The sequence below is a fragment of the Hylobates moloch genome, unplaced genomic scaffold, assembly GCF_009828535.3.
Source record: "Hylobates moloch isolate HMO894 unplaced genomic scaffold, HMol_V3 SCAFFOLD_19, whole genome shotgun sequence".
Taxonomy (NCBI): domain Eukaryota; kingdom Metazoa; phylum Chordata; class Mammalia; order Primates; family Hylobatidae; genus Hylobates; species Hylobates moloch.
The window spans coordinates 74,797,857-74,820,264 of record NW_026652294.1 but is presented as its reverse complement, the minus strand read 5'-3'; the positions used below and the strand labels follow the sequence as shown (position 1 = coordinate 74,820,264).

The 22,408-nt window shown below is 40.8% G+C and overlaps 1 protein-coding gene across 2 annotated transcripts in view; it reads right to left on the bottom strand.

Annotated features, from left to right (window-relative positions):
• Positions 1–22,408, bottom strand: part of GLIS3 (GLIS family zinc finger 3) — a 492,055-nt gene that overhangs the window by 46,808 nt on the left and 422,839 nt on the right. For both annotated transcript variants that reach the window (XM_032138518.2, XM_058431727.1), the window contains exon 7: positions 6,507–6,675. In XM_032138518.2, coding sequence (XP_031994409.1) covers positions 6,507–6,675 — 169 coding nt within the window. The remainder of the gene's footprint in view (positions 1–6,506; positions 6,676–22,408) is intronic.

The following is a 22,408-nucleotide window of genomic DNA, read 5'->3' as shown; positions in this document are numbered from 1 at the left end:
GAAATAGAAACTAAAAAATATACAAAGAAGCAACAAAACAAAAAGCTGGTTATATGAACATATAAATAAAATTGATAAACATACAATCTACCAAGACTGAATAAGGAAGAAATAAAAAACCTGAACAGACCAATAATGCATAATGAGATGGGATCAGTATTAAAAAGTCTTCCCAAAAGAAAAGCCCAGGACCAGACAGATTCACAGCAAAATTCTACCAAATGTACAGAAAACTGATTCCAATCCTCTGGAAAGTATTCCAAAAAATTGAAGAGGGAATTCTCCCACAGTCATTCCATGAGGCCAGCATCACCCTGATACCCAAACCAGACAAAGTCACACACAACAACGATAACAATAAAAATAAAACTGCAGGCCAATATCCCTGATAAACATAGACACAAAAATCCTCAATAAAATACCAGCAAACCAAATCCAACAGCATAAGTGCGATTTATACTAGGGAAGCAAGGATGATTCAACATACACAAATCAATAAATGGGATATATAATATCAAGAGAATGGGGGCAAAAAACCATATGATCATCAGTTAAACAGAAGGAATAAATTCAATGTCCGGTAACAGAATAAGGTAACTATAGTTAAATAAAAAACGTATTGTACTTGGTTGTTGGACATCCTAAATACCTTAACTTGATCACTATGCATTACATACAGTAACAAAATTTCACATCATATGCCCCATAAATTTGCATAAAAATAAACTAAAATAAAGATAAGAAATAAAATAAAAAGAAGTCAAAGTTACTTATGCAAATTACTGAAAGGCCTAGAAAGATCATATATGTATAAAAGTACCTAGAATTCTAGCAATGCCATATCTGAAATAATGCATTATGGGTGAAAAGAGTAAGCCTTCCCAGTACTCCATAGAGTCTAAAAAAATTGGCATTCCTCATTTGGTAAAGGTGCTTTGACTACTTCTCAAAAATAATTGTTCCTCATATTTTCTGCTGCTGATTCATATACTAGATTGAATACTCTCCAAAGAGACTACACATCCCTTCTTTCTGTGATATTATGAAATGTATATTTGGTCTTCCTCCCCATTCCTGGCATATAACTTCTGAAATCTTTGGAATCTTCCAAGTGATAGTGTCTTTTTGTATGCTAATTAGTTGACTGATGGCTGGCAGCCTCTGGCTGCCTGAAAGAATGAGACTGGCCACTGGAGAGACCAAGACAGGAGGAGAGGGTTGACTTTCAGCCTCAACCCCAAAACTCTGAGGGAAGAGGGGCCAAAGAGTGAACTGATTACCAATGGCCAATGATTTAATCAGTCATGCCTATGTAATGAAGTCTCCATAAAAACCCAAAAGGACTGGGTTCAGAGAGCTTCTGGATAGCTGAACACATGGAGGTTCCTGGAGGGTGGTAGGCCTGGACAGGGCACGGAGGTTCTGTGTCCCTTCCCATATGCCCTGACCTATACATCTTTTCATTGGTATCCTTTATAATGTCCTTTATAATAAACCAGTAAATGTAAGTGTTGCCCTGAGTTCCGTGAACTGCTCCAGCAAATTAATAGAAGCAGAAGAAGGGGCTGTGGAAATCCTGATTTATAGTCAGTTAGTCATGTGTACAGGGAAAATAACCCAGGTCTTGCAACTGGCATCAGAAGTAGGGGGCAGTCCTGTGGAACCGTGTCCTCAACCTGTGGAATCTGACAGTCTTTCCAAGTAGAGAGAGTCAGGATAGGTTGCAATTAGAGGACACCCAGCTGGTGTCTACTGCAGAACTGATTGCATGCTTAGTGGGTTGGGGGAAAACCCCCACACATTTGGTCAAGGAAGCATTTTGTGTTGATTATTGTTGAGTGAGAGAACAGAAAAAACACTTTGTTTTTTTCTTCCTTATATTTACACTTCCTTTTCAGTCTTTTCTGGCTCAGCCATGGGCTCATGGGAAGCTCTTCATAAGCCTCTCCACTGTGGTCAATCCACAGGCCTCCTTCAGCTCTATTAACCTGCACGACAAAGCGCACCGTTTGTGGCCTTCTTCAGAATGAAGAGAGGCAGCTGACATTCTCTTGAAAAAGATGAGCAACACAAACTCAGAGGATTTATTCTTGGAATTGTCAGATTTCTGCATTTCAAAAAGAGACTCCCATCAATATTTTTGTTTTCTCTGGTCTAACAGACATACTATGAAACTCAATGAATTAACGTTTCCAAAGACGCTGAGTTCCTCTCATGGGAAGCCACTGTCATAAAGTACCACTGGCTCATTCAACACGCCACAGTACAACACCACTTCCCGTAATAAGTTAGATCAACATTAGGTGATGTGGTGTGCTGCTTAAATCACTGAAATAATGTGTCATTCAGATACTATTTCAAAATAAAAATGGAACCTTGTCAGATTGAGAGAACTTGCATTTATTTTATTTTATGATGGTAAGGATCAAAGAACTTGATGCTAACTGGGTAGATGTGGTGGACCTTTCCTGACTTGTGACAGGGACTCAGCCCATTTTTTTTAGCATGTGAAAGTTAAGTAAATGATGAATCAGTGCCCGCAAGCAGGAAAAGATGCCAGTTTCCCACTAAAAATCGCAGAGTGTGATAAACCTATTTCCGTTAAGAAAACTGCTGGAGTTTTTACTGGGGGATTTCCCAGGCAAACAGAGGCAAAGATATACAAACCAAAAGCGGAAGGTAAGCACATTTCCTCTTAGTGTTTTTATGCTGGACACGAATGCAAACCTGGTGAGTAAGTCAGGGCTGTTTCAAGTCATCTTCCTTTCCAAACCTGATTGGAAGAGAGAACCTGCCATACTCACACTTGCCCACTCCAGCTGGGAAGGCAAGGGATGGGGCACACATCCAGTAGCGGAGAATATGGCAGCAAGGCAAAACCACAAAGTGCAAATGTCCATTTCATTCTCCCATTATATAAAGTACCGCCTTCCTCTCCATTTCCCCTTCCACGATTATTTACATTATCAACCCCTATGATCATTTAACAACATCCTCTGACTTCCAGACTGAATCACTCAGCTATGCCAAAGCTGCCTGTCTTGATGTTAGTATCCACAGCTATGAAAGGCCTGTTTCATGCCATATAACTTACTAGGCACTTTACCTACTTGGTTTATTTAATCCTAATTCCCCATAAGGTGCAATCTAAATCTAAGAAACACCACATCATCTATGTGGTACTCCCACCAAAAATATTTACAATGAATCTGTTTAGGATAGAATAATTACACAAATCCAAACCATGGAACCCTGGAACACTGTGTAAAATAAATGTCCCGAGTTCTTCAAAAACTGTCAATGTCCTGAAAGACAATAATAATAACAATAAAAAGCTGGAGAACTTCATTAGATTCAAGAAGATGAAAAAGAAATAAAAATTAAATGCACTGTGAGATCCCTATTAGATCCCTGAATCACAAACAGGAAAACAAACAAAAATCTCCGGCTATAGAAAACATTATTCACCAAATTTGGGAACTCTGAATAGCAAGTAACTATTAGAGAATAGTATTATATCAATGTTAAATTTCCTGAGTATGATTATTATATTGGGTTTATGTAGGAGAATGTCCTTCTTAGGAGATCCCTACTGAAGTAATTAGGAGTAAAGCTCAGTGATATCTGCAACCATCTGTCAAATGGTTCTGCAACAACAGGCAGGAAAACAAAGAATCCCCAAAGTCAGAGAGAGAGAGAAAGAGACAGAGAGAAAGAAAGAAAGAGAAAGAGAGGGAAAGAAAGAGAAGGAAGGGAGGGAAGAAGGAAAGGCAAAATATCGACAATGGGTGAATATGAATGCAGGGTACATGCATGGGTATTCATTGTACTATTCTTGCCATTCTTTATATGTTACAAACTTTCAAAAGGAGGAATAAAAAATACAAAATAAAATGTTAAAAAAAAGACAAACACACAAACCTCAAGCAGCAGGAGCAGCTAAGGAACTTGCCCACAGCCAAACTAGTCAGCAACTGTCAGAACTGGGATGCAAATTTCAGGCATTTGGGTTGTGATATTGTTGTCTTTGACTCTGATAATAAGTGAAATCTGTTTCTGCATGTATTCTCTTAAAGGCTGTGTACAAAAAGGAGACTCAATGATTGTTTTTTGTCTTATATTCTTGTTAAGAGTTGTTATGACTGTAGATAAGGAGGTGCAGTGAAGGGAGGTTCCGATTGATCATTCTTGAGCTTCACGACATCGTGGAGTAGGATTCTCAGCCGGGCAGAATGAAATGAGATGATGAAAAGTCCATGGCTAATATCATTTAGAACCCAACAGAAAACTACATAAAATGCTTTAAAAAAAAATCTTAATTTATAGGAATATATGAGATAAGTGGAAGAAAAGATTTTCTGTCTCCAATGTCTGTGAACTTAATGGATGGTTATCATTTGTGCTGCTTTGCTGACACATCTTGTGGGAGGAGGCTAATGATTTGTTTACACTTTACCTTGCGCATAGAACTGTTTTGAAAAAGTCCACCATCTTCTGATTCATATTTCTAATTGCCAGTCAGACATATCCACATGGGTCTTTTATAATCACCTAAAGTTCAAACTCCTAAAGTCAGTTTATTATTCCCTCTTCTTCCCCTTCTCCTCCACTCAGTACTGTTTTTTCCTCCACACTACCACACTCTTTTTGTATTTTTCAGTTTCTATTAATGACACAATCTGGGTGTCTGGGGGATAAAACTTAGAAATGAATTTTGGTCCCACCTCTTTGCTCCACGTATGTATTAATGATTAGTAATTCTGTCTCCTAAATAATTGCTCTTGAATAAATTCTCCATCCTCACTGCTTTGCCTTGCTTCAAGTAACCATATTGCTTACAAGGACTCCTGCAATATTCTTCTTGTTTTTCCCGTCTCTCCTCCCAGGTTCAGTTACTCAGCTATCTTGTCACCTGAATTCTTTTGCTGTAATGTCAATCTGATTGTGCTTCTCTCTTAACAAAGAGCCTATAATGGTTCTTCACTCCTAGCAGGATAAGGGGCAAATTCCTTAGCATCAAATACACAATTCTACATGAGCCAACCTAATATTATCTGACTTCATCAGCCATGTATGCCTGGATGCTGTCATCCCAAGCTACTGAGACCTTCCCTGACGGTGTCCTCTCCGTTCCTCACATCTTGCATATGTTCTTCTTGCTGTCTGGGATGCTGTGCCCCACTGAGGCATCCAGGAAAAGCCTGAGTCTTCCTTCAATGCCTACATCACTGTGTCTTTCTACCCCTCATTCCCTGATACAGATTTAGAGACATCCTCTTTAGGCTCCTGTGGTATCTCTATTACATCGTTTAACCAAACAGCCTTATTATACTTCCTTTGAATGCCTGTCCTCACCATTCAAACCTGTAAGGGCAGGAGCATGTTTTAATAACTTTTTGGACTCCAGCATCCAACACAGTGTCTGACACATAGAAGGTATTCAACAGACGTTCATTAAACAAAATAATATCAATAAAGGAAGAAAGTCATAAACAATAAAATATATAGTTTATCAGAATTAAAACCACATATGACCAAACTCATAGGTCAGGCCAACAATGATGGAACCAGAGATCGCTGGTGAAATCAAAGATACAAAACTTTTATTCCTGCTGCCTATTCAACCCATTATTTTGTGCAACAATTGCCCACCACTCCAAGCTTGCGCAGGGTTCCTACGAGAACTTTTCTCCTCTGGATGTCTGGGAGTAAACAGGTAGGTCAACTCAAGCCAGATGACAAGTGGAGAGAGGTGACAAGAGGTGTGTTGGACAGCTTGGAGAGGACGGAAGCATCCAACCTCCCTCCAAAGCTACCTGTACTGATGCAGCCATACACTTGCCCTTGGGCAAGAGAAGTTCATTACAGCCTGCTCCACAAGAGGGGAAGGAGATGGAGAAGCAAGAGATGCAGACTCTTATTTTGGTTTGTGGTCCACAGAAGCACACAAGAGACTGGGAAACAGAAGTATGAAGGGCCTCGAAAGGCCTCTGGGGCCAATAAAGAATTCAGGAGTAAAAATATCATGAAGATCATGGTTGTTTAAAAATCGTCTCCCAGAAGTCCTTTATGAGACAGATATTAATATAAAGTATTGAATGAGCAGCCTATATAAAATCCTGTGCCCTAACAGTACTGATTTATGTGGTGAGGGCACCATCTGACATCGGGACGTGTTTCGACCTGCACATACATTACCTTAAAATTGGGTCTCTGAAACAGACCGAGGAAAGGTGAAAAGACAGGGAAATTCTGGTGTGTTTCCAGCATCTGAAACTTCGGCTGGCTATTGCCAGTATCATTTCATTTGTTTTCCCGTGGAAAAATGAAACAGATAATGAGATATTTGGTCCACGTGCTTTGTGTATGTACTTTTAAAATGTCACCTTTGGGTAACTCAACCCACCAACGGATTATTAATAAAATTCAGCAACTGTCAAAGCACTTCTCCGTGAAGGGAGGTTTGGCGGCGACACCTATTAGGAGACAGAGACAGATGGCCTTACCTCTCAGCTCCTGCGTCCACAGCTGTGAGTGGAGGTAACTGGGAGGAGGGGTTGTGGGGGCTCCCCTGTACATTATGTCCTGGAGAAGGGTGACTGACAGGATGTGGGGGTGGTACGGCCCCAGCAGCTGTTCCACTTCGGCTTGAATAATTGCTGGAGAAAATGGGAGCTGAAATCAAGGGAGAACAAACATGAGACCGTGCCCCAAAGGAAGCCCACATTTTTTAAATACCGAAGCCTGACAGCAAGCATATTTGAGGGGCTTGTTTGTTTTTCTCTCAGTGGTTTTCAGGGAACAGTTCTCCCCTTCTTGGGTACACACAGCTTTTATTTTCGTGGTGGAACAGGTTCCTCCGGAGCTCACGTTTGGCTCGCTTCAGGCTGACGTTTATGGTCTGTCTCCTAAGTGCTGCCATGCCCTGCCAGTTCCCTGTCTGGACACTGTATAATTAGTCAATCTTGTACTGTTTGCCTGTGCCAAGGTCTCTGTGTTAGCACTTTTCAGTCACAGGGGATGAGAGTCAGGTAACAGAATATTTGGTCAGCTGACTGAGAAGGGCACAGCACAGGCCTTCTTCTTCTTCTCACTGCTGCAGTGAGCCACGGCAGGTCAGCTGGGGTCCCTCTCTGTCACTGCTAAATCAATGTAATGAGAACTGGAGCTTCCCTGATCCTAGCATGAACGTAGGATCCTGCACCCTTTTAACTTTAGAGTCTAACTAACCTAGGGCATTTTCCTGAGGTTGTGATGAATACACTTGGCCTTCATCAAAGAGGAGCCTCTCAAACTACGAAAACACAGCTTTGGGATCTTCCCCCACTGTTGCCCATTATGACACAGAGAGTGAGTTACAGTCCCATTCGTATGGGCAGCCTAGCCTTCGAGAACGGTACGTGACCTCAAACGTGAATGTGTGCCCATTTAGATCAGCTAATTGGTACGATGTCACAGAAGAAACTGGGGCTTGTCACTTTCACAGTCTATCAGAAAGGTTCCCTCAGTGTCTGGGACCTACTCCGTAGACATCTCATTATGCTGCAATCATAGCAGCAGCATTAGGCTGATTCTCTTTAACTTCCTTCTTTGTACAAAGTTATGCTGAGCTCCATACCCATTTCTGTTCTTCTTGAACTTACTCTACTAATATCAAAGAATAAATGGATTTTTTAAAAAAATAAATCAGGTTCAGGATTAAGAAAGAGAAGCCACATTATCGAAAAGATGTGAGGGTTTAAAAGTTCAGGGAGTTGTATTTTTATACCAGTACCACTTTTCCCCAACCTCTCCAGGATAGAATAAGTACCCTAGATGACCTAGCCCCCAAAAGCTTAATCCAATGGAACAAGAGTTCAAGTATTTCAAGGAACATGCGAAGAGGCAGAATTACCATCTTCCCGCTCAAAAAGCTACTGACAAGGGTGTGATCTGATTTGAAGGGTTTATTTCTGGTAAATCAGCATTCTGTCAGGTTAACTCTTGTCCTCAGAAGCCTGTACCTACCACAGTCCTCCAAAGAGGTGGTGAGGCCTGAAAATGCTTACCAGCTCAGAAAGGCAAGGCTGAGCTTCTGTTGTGTGCGTCAGCTTCCATACAAGTTGCACATTTGCAAACTCGCTAGAGTCACCTTATGAATCACTAACCTCATTTATGCTCAGCTAGCTCAGGGAACCACAATTCTGCTTGTATTCCAAATAATAATTTTACCCAGGGGAGAAGGCTGTTTGGATTGACTGTGGCAACAGTTTCAAAACTGGTGTTTGTCAGCATGGAGCTTGGTGTTTTATATACTATTCCAAAGTCTAATGGAATAATAAAGGTCACAGAGATACTGTGAAAACACAGCTAACTTTTTTTTTTTCTGCTTCAGTGTAGAAATGTGAGTTCTCCTATTTATTTTGTTGTAGTTGCTGAATGCACCCAGTATTTATTTTTCCCTGGAGGTTTTTTTGTATGTATGTGCCTGTGTTTATCACAAGGGAAGCATTGCCCCTGCTGTTTATAACCCAATGGGCAACAAGGAAACTTGGTGTGCACACTCTGTGCTCTACTCTAGGGTTCAACAGAAAGTGTGCTGCTTCTCAGAGGTCTATATTAGCTATACTTGGCATTAGCCACAATGACATAGGCTGGGAAATTGGGGATTATTTGTAGCCTGCCACTCGCTCAGAGTTAAGCGTGGTTTAGGATCTCTCTGTCGTCGCATTTAACAGCCAGGAAAAACCATCCATCATCCACCTGCTCATCATCCATCTGTTCACCCATCTATCATTCAGCCATTATTTTTATATTCCATATTGATTAAGTGTCTATTACATGCCTGATACTCTACTATATGTGGGTTCCTGCCCTTGGGGAAACTAATTTAGTGAAGGGAGCAGACCTCTATATAACGATTTTACCAAAATACCAAGACCTATTAGTATAAATCATTGGACAGTGTTAAAAGCACTTTAACGCACTGTCTTATTTGTGGCCCCACAATGCACCCTAAGCTCTGGCCAAACCAGACAACTGACCACACTCAGCTGTATTATGACAGTTTATACTAGTGAGCTTTTTTCTGTGATGTCCTCTACCTTTTTCTACTTACTTTATTACATTTGCTCTATATGCAGAGTTAACTGTGTTCTTTTTATTCTTCTCTTAGCAGGCAGTTATTCCACAAATATGTATGGGGTACCTATCGTTTGGCAGACACGAAGCTATGTCCTGGGACAGGAACAACACATCCTTGGTGCCTGGTATCTCCAAACAGCATCAGTTCACGTTCATTAAGTAAACAAAGATGAACAAGATATAAATGCCCGTGGAATCTTGGGGCTCAGTGACTAGGGCAGGGACAGAAAGGAACATTTATCCACCAACTGCTATGCTTCATCTGTTGACGGGTTGCCCCATTGGTCAAGATTAATTTGCTCACACTTTGAGGGGCACATGTACCACAGTGGCTAAATGTTCCCACAGATGCCCAACATCAGGGTATCAGAGAAGCCTCAGGGCAGAAAGCCACAGGGACATGGTGCAGTTGAGGAGAGGTGCTACCACGCTATGGCTGGTGCATTAGCAAAGGCCGCTAGAAACAGGTGGTGAAGGGGATGCTAGGTAGGGCACACGAGGTATCAGGTATAGGGCTGAGGGCTCCAGAATATGCCCTCCAGCTGTGTTGGTGTTGACTGACTGCCAGTCAAGCCCACGTCAACTGGTGTTGACTGACCACCAGTCAAGCCCACATCCATAGCCCTTCCCTTGAATGCTATGGCTGGTGAAGGGGACAGAAATGGGCAGTGGTCCTCTTTTAGGGCCCCATGAGAACAAGAAAGGGAGGGCTTTAGGGTTCAATTTAAACTCTGGATTTGGAAAATGTCCTTCTTATCTAGGGTGTAGGAAATCACTTCTCTGGAAAACAAGGTCTATGACTTGCCTTTATTTTCTATAGTACAGGAAAATCTTACTTCTGGTGAGAAGGTGCGATTACAAGCTAGTAGAAGCCTGTAAGTCAGTGTGTACATGACAGCACTTTGCATGCCAAGTCCAGGCCATGACTGCTCATTGTAGACGTTGCTTGTGACCAAGATGATGACCAGAAATTTGGGGGAAGTTACAACAGACACAAGCATGCTTTCCCCAACATTTATGCAATCCCCATCTCACATACCCTTCAAAAAAAATGGACAACACTCTGGAGTCAGAGAGCTGTGTCTTCAACAGAATTGTCCTTGGTCTCTGCCAATTATCCACTGTGGCATAGGAAATGCTCTTTTACTTACCCTGACTTCTAGGAATTTCTGACCATATCACAGTCAGCATCCAGAATTCAATCTTTATTACTACAGTCTAGGAATATTCTTTTATTCATTCATTCTTCCAAACACAATTTTCCAGCACCTACTCTGCACCAGGCAGGTGCTAATCTCTATTAATGTTTTAAGTCTGAATACCTGCTGACTTCATACAGACTTTCCCACCACAACATATGGTTCCAGACAAATGTTCAGGTTTTGCCAAGTGATTTTTAACCTCAGGAAGAAAATCTCCAGCTTAGAGTAAAACTGTAATGTCATTTGCAAAAGGAAAAACTTCCTTCCATACACATTCAAAATAATTTTCCAAACTCAACCAATAGGGCACACAGTGTGGCCTATCGATCAAAACATAAGAGAGCTGATCCCTCCAGAATACAGGGCAATATTAACAAATCTGTTGTGATCAAATCAGCCGACACAAACAGGCTGCCCACAGGAGCAGCCTTCATTGTCTGTGTCATCTCAGGGGTCATTACTGCTTTCAAGGCTGGAAGAGGGCTTCTAAGTGAACTTCCAGACGTAGCTGATGACTGGCAGCTGGAACAACTGATTAAGCACAGCAGAGGAACATATTGGAAATTCTTATTGCTTTTGTGATTAAGAGATGGTAGTCTCCCTAAGGAAATAAAATCCTGTTCTTGAGATGAATACGTGAGCCTTGTCTTCAGCAGAGGCCAGGTACTGGCCTCCCTGCTGCCATGGGCTTTCTCTTTCTTAGTGGCCTGGCTCACTGCAGTCTCTCATCCGTCTACAGTAGAGGTAGGTGGAGGTAACTCAGTTGAGCTTTATAATTTTAACAAAGCAGCATCTGTTGATCTATGTGGTTCTCAGATGCCATCTCATGGGCTACCAGAGCATTCTAGGCTGGCACCTTTAGCTCAGGTGAATTTGGTTAGTATGCAGTTCTCTTTGTCCAAATGAAAACCGTTAATCTATTATTTCTAATGGGTATAACCTTGGGGTTACTTCAGCTGTAACATATTTATTGTGTGGACGGAGGGAGGCCAAGACTGTTAGTGGCCTCCCCAAATAAAGATGGCTTGTCTCAGGCCATCACCAGAGCAGAGGAAGGCTACTATAGGCATTGCTTGGTAACTGTGTTTTCATCACTTCAGAGGGAAAGGATGAAGACCTCCCCTGTCAGGCTAAGGTATATTAAAAACAGCCAATATGCGTTCTTGTTTAAAACTATGTGAGCAGCAAGAGTCCTGCTTCTCAAGCTTTAATGTGCAAATAAATCATCAAGGTAAAACACAGATTCTGACTCACTAGGTCCTGGGGGTGCTGAGGCTACTGGTATGGAAACTACACTTTGAGTAGTAGGTGCTGGGGATCCTGTCTCAGCTTCATTTCATCTTCTTGCTGCCCCTTGATACCTTGGAATCAATAGTTAAGATTTATTGAGCATTTATAATGTGCAAAGTTCTTTATAAACATTTCCCCAGTTTGCTGCTGAGGAACTTGAGGCCTATTCTGGTTCCTGGTTAAGTTACCTGGTTTAGGTCACATGGCGGGCAAATAGTGGAGCTGGAATTCAAACCTGGGAAGCCTGATTTTATTAATAGATCACATGACCCAGAACACCACCCTATATTGCCTCCCAAAGGCAAGAGAGATTCAAGAAAAGGCATAGAAGTGTTGTATCAGGGCCCCTGAACACTCTGTTTGCAAAAGCTGCTTGTTGCCAATAGCCACTAATCCCCCACCACAAACAACACATGCGCATCGAGTAGCTTTAGCCATCAAACTGTGGGTTATAATGCAAAAACGATATTCCCATTTCTGTTTCTGCCCATCCTGAAAGCAATTCAGCATTGAAGAGAGAAGTTTTCCAGCTCTGAAAATTACTTCAGGCAAGAAATTAACTGAATTATTTGGTTTAGAAAGCAAACAGCTGGTAGGAAATGTGCTTTTTCCCAAATAAAGATTTCAGATACTTGCCAGAGGCATATTGATCCACTGCTGGGAAAGGAAGGAAGGTAGGGAAGGGTTATTCATGAGCAATTAGTTATATGCATCCTTTACCACAAGCAAGAATGAAGTTCTGGGGTGAAAGGCCACCAATTATCAATAATGCACCAAGGGGAGGTTTACTGGGCAGATCTGCAACCACTGAGCTGCTTTGTAATTCTGCGTTGGAGTCACTCATGGTTGCATTATGGCTATGGTGCTGCTCCTCATGCAGGCTTGCTTTCATAGAAAACGGGGAACTGGTATTATCCACACACTGTGAATTCACATATAAGTAGTGCTAGAGTAATGTTGAGATCCTGACAAATGACATTAGTTGCTTGGTGGCTGGAACATGGGAAGAGGTATTGGCTCACCATTCATCTCTTGGGCAGTATTTCCAGGGTCAAGGCATGCAGGATAAGCTAATCAATGAAATCAGGGTAAATGAGCTTTCACGGAGACACTAAAAAGAATGAGAAGCCCCATGTGAATGGTGAGTTCAATCTTGTCTCTTTGTCTCTCTCCCTGGAGAATTTTAGAGCTGGGAAAAGTTCAGGAACAGTTGGACAATAGAAATTCTGATTCCCTCAGCCTCATCAGATATCGGGCACTTTATAGAGACAGTGTCAGCGTGGTTATTAACAGAACAGAGTACACACAATGTGAGACAGATAGACCTGAATTTGCATCTCAGCCTTAGCTATTAATAGCAATGTGTCTAGGCAAATCACTTAACTAAGTTTCAGTTTCTTCATCTTAAATAAGGATAATACCTCACTGGACTGTGAGGAGGATTATAGAATAAGCAGAAAACACTTAGCATATGCCTGAACGCCAGTCAAGTGCTCAAGAAACCACTGTTGCTATTATTTGGCTACTTATATTATTGTAATTATTAACATTATTAATAGAACGAGGGAAAGATAAGGGTACATGTTGCTCCCAAATGGTAAATCTCGAATAAAGTATGACCTCCTATCTAAACTACAGATGGAAGAATTCATACAAATATAAACTGTGGTGTTATTTTACAAATGCAGAAGAGTTTACATACCATTCTCAAATAAGCTTTTTGTTCCATTTTTTCTGTATGAGTTGCTATGAAGTGGGGCCTGTGAAAGAATCCTCAAGGGTTAAAATGTACTTTGTTTTGCACGAGTAGAGTAATACACACCTTTTGAGTTACAACCCATAATGCATTTCAGTTTAAAAGATAACAAGTCATTTTCATGCATGACTGCACTTCGTTAAGGAGCAAAAATGGGCTGTTACTAAAATGTCAACACAATTGTCCCTCTTGAAGCTTAGTTTATCTTGAAGTATTTTTACACTTTCAGCACTTCTTTTTCTTTGTTTCTCCAAGAGCATAAAGATCCAGAATTTTCAGGATTCAAGAAAGACTTTCCCTTCAGGCATTCTGAAGAAAATTACCAATGTTGGGGGTGACTCAGTTTTGGCCCCCAGTAGTGAAAATACAAGGTCTGATACCTTCTGCGGTTTTTTTGCATTTCACCTTGAAGCAATTTAATTATGTTGTCCTTCAATGAAAAATGCTCTCTGAACCTAAATTCACAAACCAGGAGAGATTTCTAGCAAGGAAAATGCCCTGTCAGGGTCACTTGGAAGGCTGCATTTGGTATTGAGGTTAATTGGAGAACGAGAGAGAGGCCTCAGCTAATCGTAGCCTTGCTGCCAATGAATAGAAGGAGCTGGTTTTCTTTTTTCTTTCTTCTTAATGTCTGAGCATTTCCCCCTTTCCCCTGCCTCTGCGTCAGGAAGGGCATCATTCCATATTCTACCTGTATTAGGAAAAAGTAGCTTCTTAAGTGTTTGCACAGTCATCTCTCTAATCCTTCCCTTCTCCGTGTGGCATGAATACTTTTAATATTGCCAATCCCTAAAAATCTATCATTTCTGCCTTTTTTTTCCTTCCCACTTTGCAGTGTAGAGTATCATTATCCAGCAGCCCTGATAAGAGGATAATGAAACAATCCCTTCTCAACTGGATCGGGTGGCTGTCAGACTAAAATGACACCACCCGTACATCCTTGATATGCTATCCCAAGCTAATTGATGGCAAACATTGGCATCTGTCTCCCATGCACTAAGACAAAGAAAACATACTCATGTCACCTGATGGGAGAGCTACCTGGCAACGGATAAACAAATGTGTTAGGGAGATGTTCTATTAAGGTAAGTGAGGGCACGGCTCTGTAGAACATGCCTATTAACTTCGAGCTTAAGCGTGCTGCTATTCTCTAGGGAACAGAAATAAATAAAGCAAAATGAGAACTTATTGATGTCTGCACAGCTACATGAATATTCAGGTTCTCTTACAAATAGATATTCCCCCATGAACTCCAAACTTCTGCGTAGGCTGCCCAATTACATTTCCACCTCATGCAGCTGGATTTATAGCCAGGGAAGAGGTGTTTGTTAGTGTTTGGAAGAGGATACAGGTTTATATGCTTTTCTGGAGTACCCTGCAATACAACTAGAAGATAATGGCTGATGCCATCCACATAAATGTCAAAAGGTGCCATCAAGCATTCCTAAATACCAGGTCGAATTAACTTCATGTTAGGAAAAGCTCCGGAAACATCTGCATTTCAGAACAAAGACATGTTGTTACCAGCAGAACGGCGTCATCCGGCAGCTCTATCAACTTCCCTGGGACGAACCTTTCATACAGCCCTCTTAGATCTTTCCAAGCAATGCATGACACAGCTAACCTCAAATCTCCTACCTTTTCTGTCTTTTCTCCACCTCCCAACCCACCTGCTACTCACCTTCGAAGGATTCGTTCCACAGAAAGTCAGTAAAATGGCTGGAACAAGCGAACTATTGAGACCACCGTGTGGGAAATCTGTCATTTCCTCCTGGTCTGTGTGTTATGTTAATCCTCATCGGGGCATAATGGGAAGGCAGAAAAAAAGGAGAAAGATGGGGCGGACGTGGCCAGTCACTCCTGGAAGTTCTTAAAGAAAGATCCCTCACCTTTTTTTGGAAATAAAACTTTTACTTGGCCACAAAAAAAAAAAGCTGCAGTAAAAAATACTGGGTTCCCAACCTCCTCATTACTCATCCCTCAACTATCTCCTACCTGTACCATGTTGACCACAAAAGATATTTCCTCCCTTTCAGAGCATGCTGAGACAATCCCACCCACTCTCCTTTCACGTGACTTCTAAAATCACAGTGAAGGCTTCTTGGAAACAGATTTTTAGCACAGACAGCCAATCTGATATTTAATGCACTATTATCCTAGCCAAAGTCAACGGCTGACCTACCAGCTCTGAACTCTCTCAGAGAGCCTCTCCCTTTCCTAGACGTGTAAAATGAAGTAACAACAGCCCTTCTGGAGAATTATGGTATACTGAGGAGCTCACAGCTTTGATTATCATGAGCCCTGGGTGAAAGTGCATCGACAACGAAGCTGGTTCTGTTATGACTCCAGCGAAACCCCTTTCCTCCTTTATTCACACTCTGACCACACTCTTGCATTTGGCCATCAGGCGCTTCATGTTACCTCCTAGCTTACTTTACTCTCAAGATAGATGCCAGAAGGTACTCATATGCTGTCATGAATTTATGCCCATATACAACATTTTTTCAAATAATTTTTATTTAAAGGCTTTTATCTGTATCTGGAATGGAGGGTTCAGCCTTCAGTTATATCCATTTCAAACATCCTTGTTGCTGGTAGAAAATATATTTTGAGGAAGCAAGTGACATTCCTGTTAGAATGTGACTAGATGGGTCCCTAAAGTTCAGTATTTCAATTACTTGCTTTACTTTAGGCTTTAATTTATATGTCTAGGAGAGGCTTAGATTTTCGAAAACATAACCCATAACCCTTGATATTCAAGAATTTGAGATACTTTCCTTTCTAGGAAAAAATCTTGGGCAGAATAAAACCAGGACTGCCCCTGCCTCTGAGCTCTCTGCCAGCCTTTAGCACCTCATAACTAGAATGGAGCCCCACCTGTCCTGTGGCAGCTTCTTCCTAAGTGAGAGCCACATTAGTCAGTGCTCCCACAATGGCCCAGCCTGCTTCTGCAGGTGTCTTCTTGCAATTTGTTGACTTTAACCAGTAACCGTTCCATTTGAGGGCCACTACTTTTGGGGTTCCATAGAGTGCCCTGGGAAAACTGCGAGTATTGGATAGTACATGTGTTCTGGATGCCTTCAATGGAAACAGCTTTACCATTATCTGTTTTAAATATTAGGCCTTAAAAAGTCTCCAAAAACCCATGGACTAGAAGACTATTAAAGTATTTGCTAAATCTATGGGGATCAATAAAATGATAAAATCTGCATGTATTACATGATCCTAAACTGTCTTATAATATATTCTCCTCTTTAATTCATTTCAATTAATCCACTTTATGGATGCCTTGATTTCACGCAGTCATTGTGATGAATGTCTCAGATGTAAGTATAAAACAGGGCTTGGCAAACCTTTGTTGTAAAGGAGCAGACAGAAAATATTTTAGGCTTTGCAGGTCAAGAGGCAGTGTTCACATTCTTCAGGCAACTGTTCTCACCTAAAGGCTAATAACTAACTTTTAAAAAATTTTTACATTAAAAAAATCTTAAAACCATCCTTAGTTCTCAGGCCATGCAAAAACATGGGGCAGGCCAGATTTGGCCTATGGGCCATAGTTTGCTGGTTCTCCGTGTAATAACTGTTGCATGCTAACTACTAAGAACCATCATGAAAAGACTAGAGAACTGTTTTTTGAAATATGGAAACTAAATTTGAGGTAAGCAACAGTCAAGAACAGTTTTTTTAGACACCTTAGAGTGTATTTTGAGATAAATGACATGGCCTGGAAGAGCCTATTTACAAAATGACATCAGGACCAGGGCTACATCCCAGCAATACCAAAACAAGGAATGTGTAAAATTGCACTGGCCGAGGCCATCAATCCCATTTCTCCTTTCCTCCACCTGCCTCACTCTCACAAATCCACTGTTCATTAAATTCATTTTACAAGCAGGCAATGGCACGCTGTACAACCAGTATAAGCATACTTCTACTCTTCATGGCAACAACAACAACAAAAGTCTAATTTGCAGATCAGAAAATGGGCCTTAGAATACAGAAGCTCCAGTCCTCACCTTGACTTGAATTCTTCTCGGAAGGAACGCTTTATGTCAGCACAGCTATTACTGACTACCAAGTAGTAGCACCCCGCATAAAAGACATGGATAGAAGGGGTTCTATTCACTGCCACAGACATTGACTTGGTTCACAATTAATTATCTAAGATTTTAAGCAAGAAGAAAAGAAAAAAAGAGAAAAGAACATGAGCATCTGCCAATTGCCAAGGAGTGTACTGAACTCTTTTATGTTATCTCATTTAGTTCTCATAACAGTCCTATGGAGTCAGTATTATTATAGAAAAGGAAAAGTAACCTCCCCAAAACTGAACATCTAGGGACTGGAGATCCAGAACCGGAGTTTAGATTTAGCTCCACGTTCTTTCTGGCATAGCACACTGTCTCTAAAAAACAAAACAAACCAAACAACAACAAAAACCCACCAACAACACTATTTTGAATGACCAAACCCTAGTAACCATCAAAACACAATTTTGACATTGTGAGTTTGGGGGCATTGCCACCCCAGTGATGGGTTTGTAATTCCAATTTGCTTTTCTTTAGAGAGCTACAGTAGATTTCCTTAATTAAAAAATGCCATGTGAACTACTGGCAAAGTAGTGGAATATAAAACGTAAAGAAACATATTTCAGTTTTCTTTTATTCTACTGAATGACGTTGATTATATTCCCAAAATTTTAGGCTTCCACTTTTCCTTCTTTCCTCAAAAAGGAAAAAAAGAAGAAGAAGAAGAAGAAAGTAGGAGGAGGAGGAGGAAAAGGAGGGGGAGGAAAAGGTAGGTAATTGGTAATCTGTGGCACCTGTTCTCTAATTTTCAGAACTATAGCATGTATTTTTATAGTGTTTAGATAAAAGCAACAATAATTACAACTATTAGATGCTTAACACTTACTACGTTTAAAGAACTCTTTACGTCATTTAATCCAGCAACTGATCCCATTAAGAGGAAAATTCAGGTTACGGGAAGAAGTATCATTTCCATTTACAAATGTTACATTTCAGCATAGATTGGCTAAACCGATGATCACAGGGATTGTACAAAACGTGGTGAGTAATGTAATTTAAGAAAAAAGAGCCGCTGCCATGGTTCATGCTTGTAATCTCAGAACTTTGGGAGACCAAGGCAGGAGGATCACTTGAGGCCAGGAGTTTGACATAAGCCTGGGCAAGAGCTTGTCTCTACACAAAATAATTTTAAAAATAAATTAGCCAGGTGTGGTGGCACATACCTGAAATCTCAGCTACTCAGAAGGCTGAGGCAGGAGGATCACTTGAGCCCAGCGGTTCAAGGTTACAGTGAGCTATGATCAAGCCACTGCACTCTAGCGTGAGCGGCAAAGCGAGACCCTGTCTCAAAAGAAAAGACACAAATATCGTCCATTCTTGCTTTTTGTATAGCTGTGACTCCGAACCGCCTTAGTCCTCCAGAACTATGAATCCTAGATCATTACTTTCCCAACTGCAAAATCTTCTAGGGTGGCTGATGCATCGCATCTTTCATGAAGCACATCCACTGCTCAGAAATGCTTCAAAGGCATCCCTGTGAACCAGCCTGAGGAGCAAACTCCTATGCGCGTTGATGAGACTTTATCCCATTTTCTTTTTAATCGTGAAGAGTTCCCCTTTCTGCAGCCACTCACTCCTAGAAGGTAGAAAAAAGGACTTTCTCTACGTCCCCAAGGAAAAGGTTCCAGTGAAGCTTACAGACCCCTCACTTCTTAAGGTAGGACTAGGTGTTAGTAGAAACTCCAGGGTAAGACTCAACTCTGAAATCCAGGACTGATGGGTAGTGAGAGTAGAAGCAGGACATGAGCAGCTGAGTTCACTAGAGAGAACAGGACTGGAGTCTCAGGAGCAAACCCAGGTCACAGCTAGAAATAGGGAGTTCTAGAAGCAAGGCAAAAAAAAGCAGCCTGGAAATTTAGGTAGAAAAACTAAGACTCCAATAAGACTCCAAGAAGGCAGCTGCAACTTCTGATGAATCAATGCCTGCTGTGAAGGCAGTGTTAATGGTTTGAGTCACGGCCAGGGCACCTGAGCAGGGCACATCAGCCCATGACAATATTGAGGAAGATAGCATAAAAGCCAGTATTCTGGGACAGTGCTGATAGCTGCGTGGAATGAATAAGTTCCACAATACCCTCTATTCAGTGCCTGCAATATGCTCTCTTATTACTGTAAAATATGGCAAGTAATATCCAAGTTATAATTCATTAATGTCCCTTAATTTAGAGTCTTTGCTATTCTTAACATTTTCAGTACCCATACAAGTATAAAAAAGATGAAATTTCACTGTGGCTACAAACACCCTGAATATGAACAGTTTTTTTTTCTTTACTCTTCACATGAAAGAGACATAACCACCTATGTTTTTCTTTCCTTGGAAGGCAAATTCAGTTGAAGCAGAAAGTCAGAACTTTAGACTCAGCAGTCTGGTCTATAACCTCTTAACCATAAAAAAAGTATTAGCTTCTCATTTCAGAAATTCTATCCTGAATTCTCTGTTTTGCCACCTTCTTAAGACCTGCTTCAGGTACACCTCAGAGTATAATAGACCCAACCTTCTCTTCTCATATGCCAGTTGATTACCGGTGAAATTATACACATTTAACTTTTATTTTAAGTTCAGGGGTACACGTGCAGGTTTGTTATATAGATAAGCTTGTGTCATGGGGGTTTGTTGTACAGATTATTTCACTGCCCAGGTATTAAGTCTAGTTGTTTTTCCTGATCCTCTCCCTCCTCTCACCCTCTACCTTCCGATAGGAGAAATAATAATACAAAAATAACCAATACTTTTCCCAATAAGGATAAAGCTACAATTGCCCAGCCTCGCTACTTGCCGCTCGTCCTCAGTGAGGTATGGAATTGTTTTTGCTCACCCACAAAAATATTTTTACAGCAAAACTTGCACATATTGTAAAACTGGGTAATTCAGCTTAATCTTGCATGAAAAACTAACATGAATACAAGGGAATAAGTGGATATGAAAAATTGAAGCACCAAATTAAGCAGCCTGCAAACATATAAAGGCATTAACAGTAGCTGCAAACATGCAAATGTGCCCCGTGCTGGCTGGGAATCAGAATCTTCATTTTCTTCAGCTGAATGGTTATAAGATCTCATTCTTAATCAAAATACGAGCAGTGTAATTGTAACGCTGCTGTGGGGTGACAAGCAAAATATCCACCTATAGGTTTTCTGTAGTGAGAAACAGAAATAGATACTACGGTGCAATTCTAATTCTAACTCCTCCCAGTCAAAATTCAGGTCATGTTTTCCCAGAAGTCGTATGCTACATTTTATGATCCAGAGCAATGGTTTTCAAAGGGTGAAAAACATTTGACCAGCAGCAGCACCTGGACCAGCAGCACCTGGTGGTGTCACCTGGGAACTTGTTAGAAATGTCTGGCAGAAATTCAGATTCTTGGGACTCACTCAGACCTTCTGAATCAGAAATGCTGGGGGTGGGACCCAGCAAACTGTATTTTCACAAGATTTCCAGGTGATTTGATGCATACTGAAAGCCTGGCTCAGGACTGAGAGGGGGCTCAATTAACAGGTTAAAATGACCAGTGCCTTCAACAGAGAAGTATGAGGCTTGCTCCTGACCTCACTGCATTCTCCAATCTAACTCGGTGGACCATCACAGATGCAAGAGAGGTTACAAAAACTGCAAGGTTTTGATAGCAGTTCAAAGGAATGCTTCACACAGACTTTGCCAAATGTTTGTTTACCTTTAAATCCCTTTTGTGCCCCAAGTTTCCACCTCCTTCTGACCGATTCCAAAATTGTTCTGCTGCTTTTTCACCTTTGTGAATTCCAAGCAAAGCAGTGCTTTTGAAGTTAATGCAAGTAATAACTATGCATTTTTATAGTGCTCTATGTCTTTTTAAAGACTTTTATGTAGTTATGTTGTTTAATCTTCACAACTCTCCTACAAAGTTTAACCTACTGGGAAATGTGTGTGGTAGTTTAGAACCCTCTAATAAATCTCTAACTAACTTAATAACCATTTTTTGAGAACAGACTATATGAAGCACTTTTACAGAAAATTATTTCTAACACAACTCTGCAAGCTGTCCCATGACAGCAAATATACTCAATTTAAGAATGCAGAAAATGTATTAAAACATATACCATAAAATTACATTAAAATGAAATAGTAACGATTACACAAATTTCTGTTAAATCCTGTATAGATTTTTATATGGTGCTATTTATTATAAAAAGTATTGATATTGTAAGAGAGAAACCATCACCTCCCAGTAAGGAGGGTAGAGGGAAGAGAATAACAACACGTGACTTCAAATAATCCTGCTCCAAAAAAAGTATTTTTCCTTCTACATTTCCCTGTATTATCTGAACAAAACACCTATTTTTTTTCTGAAAAATCTAAGGTTACATTCAAAATTTGGATAATTCAACAGGAATTGTAAGCTCTAAACATAATTATTTTATAACCCAATACAACTGGAATCAATAAAATTCCCTTCTTCTTGTAGATTTCTCGTGTTCCAGCTGTGTTAGCTCATCCTTGATGAGTAGTTTCTGTGGGACTCAAACATCTCAACCACACTGGCCTCTATGATGTCTTCATGGCTTAGGTCACTTGCTAAGGTCATGTTTTACTGAATCTGTAGCGCAGCTTTGGTTTGAAAGGAGCCATAAGTTTTGTGGTCATTCATGGGACAGATCATCTTCCATACAGCATTCACTGTTAATAAATGGACTCCCTGGCAAGACCAGGCACTGTTCCACACTGTCCATGACATCTCAGACTCACCAAGTATGGGCTTCTATATATCATTAGTTCATCACAGGTGTTCACCAGAAGATAACAAGCACTAAGCCGTGAAAGTGGCATTCACACTTCCATCTACGGGCTATGAAATAGTCCCTCTTAGACTATCAGATGAATCATCTAAATTTACAGGCCTGGCCTGGGGCATTATTATATGGAACACAGAACCTTTGATCAAAAGGGCAAAAAATATAAATGAGCCATCCTTGAGGCC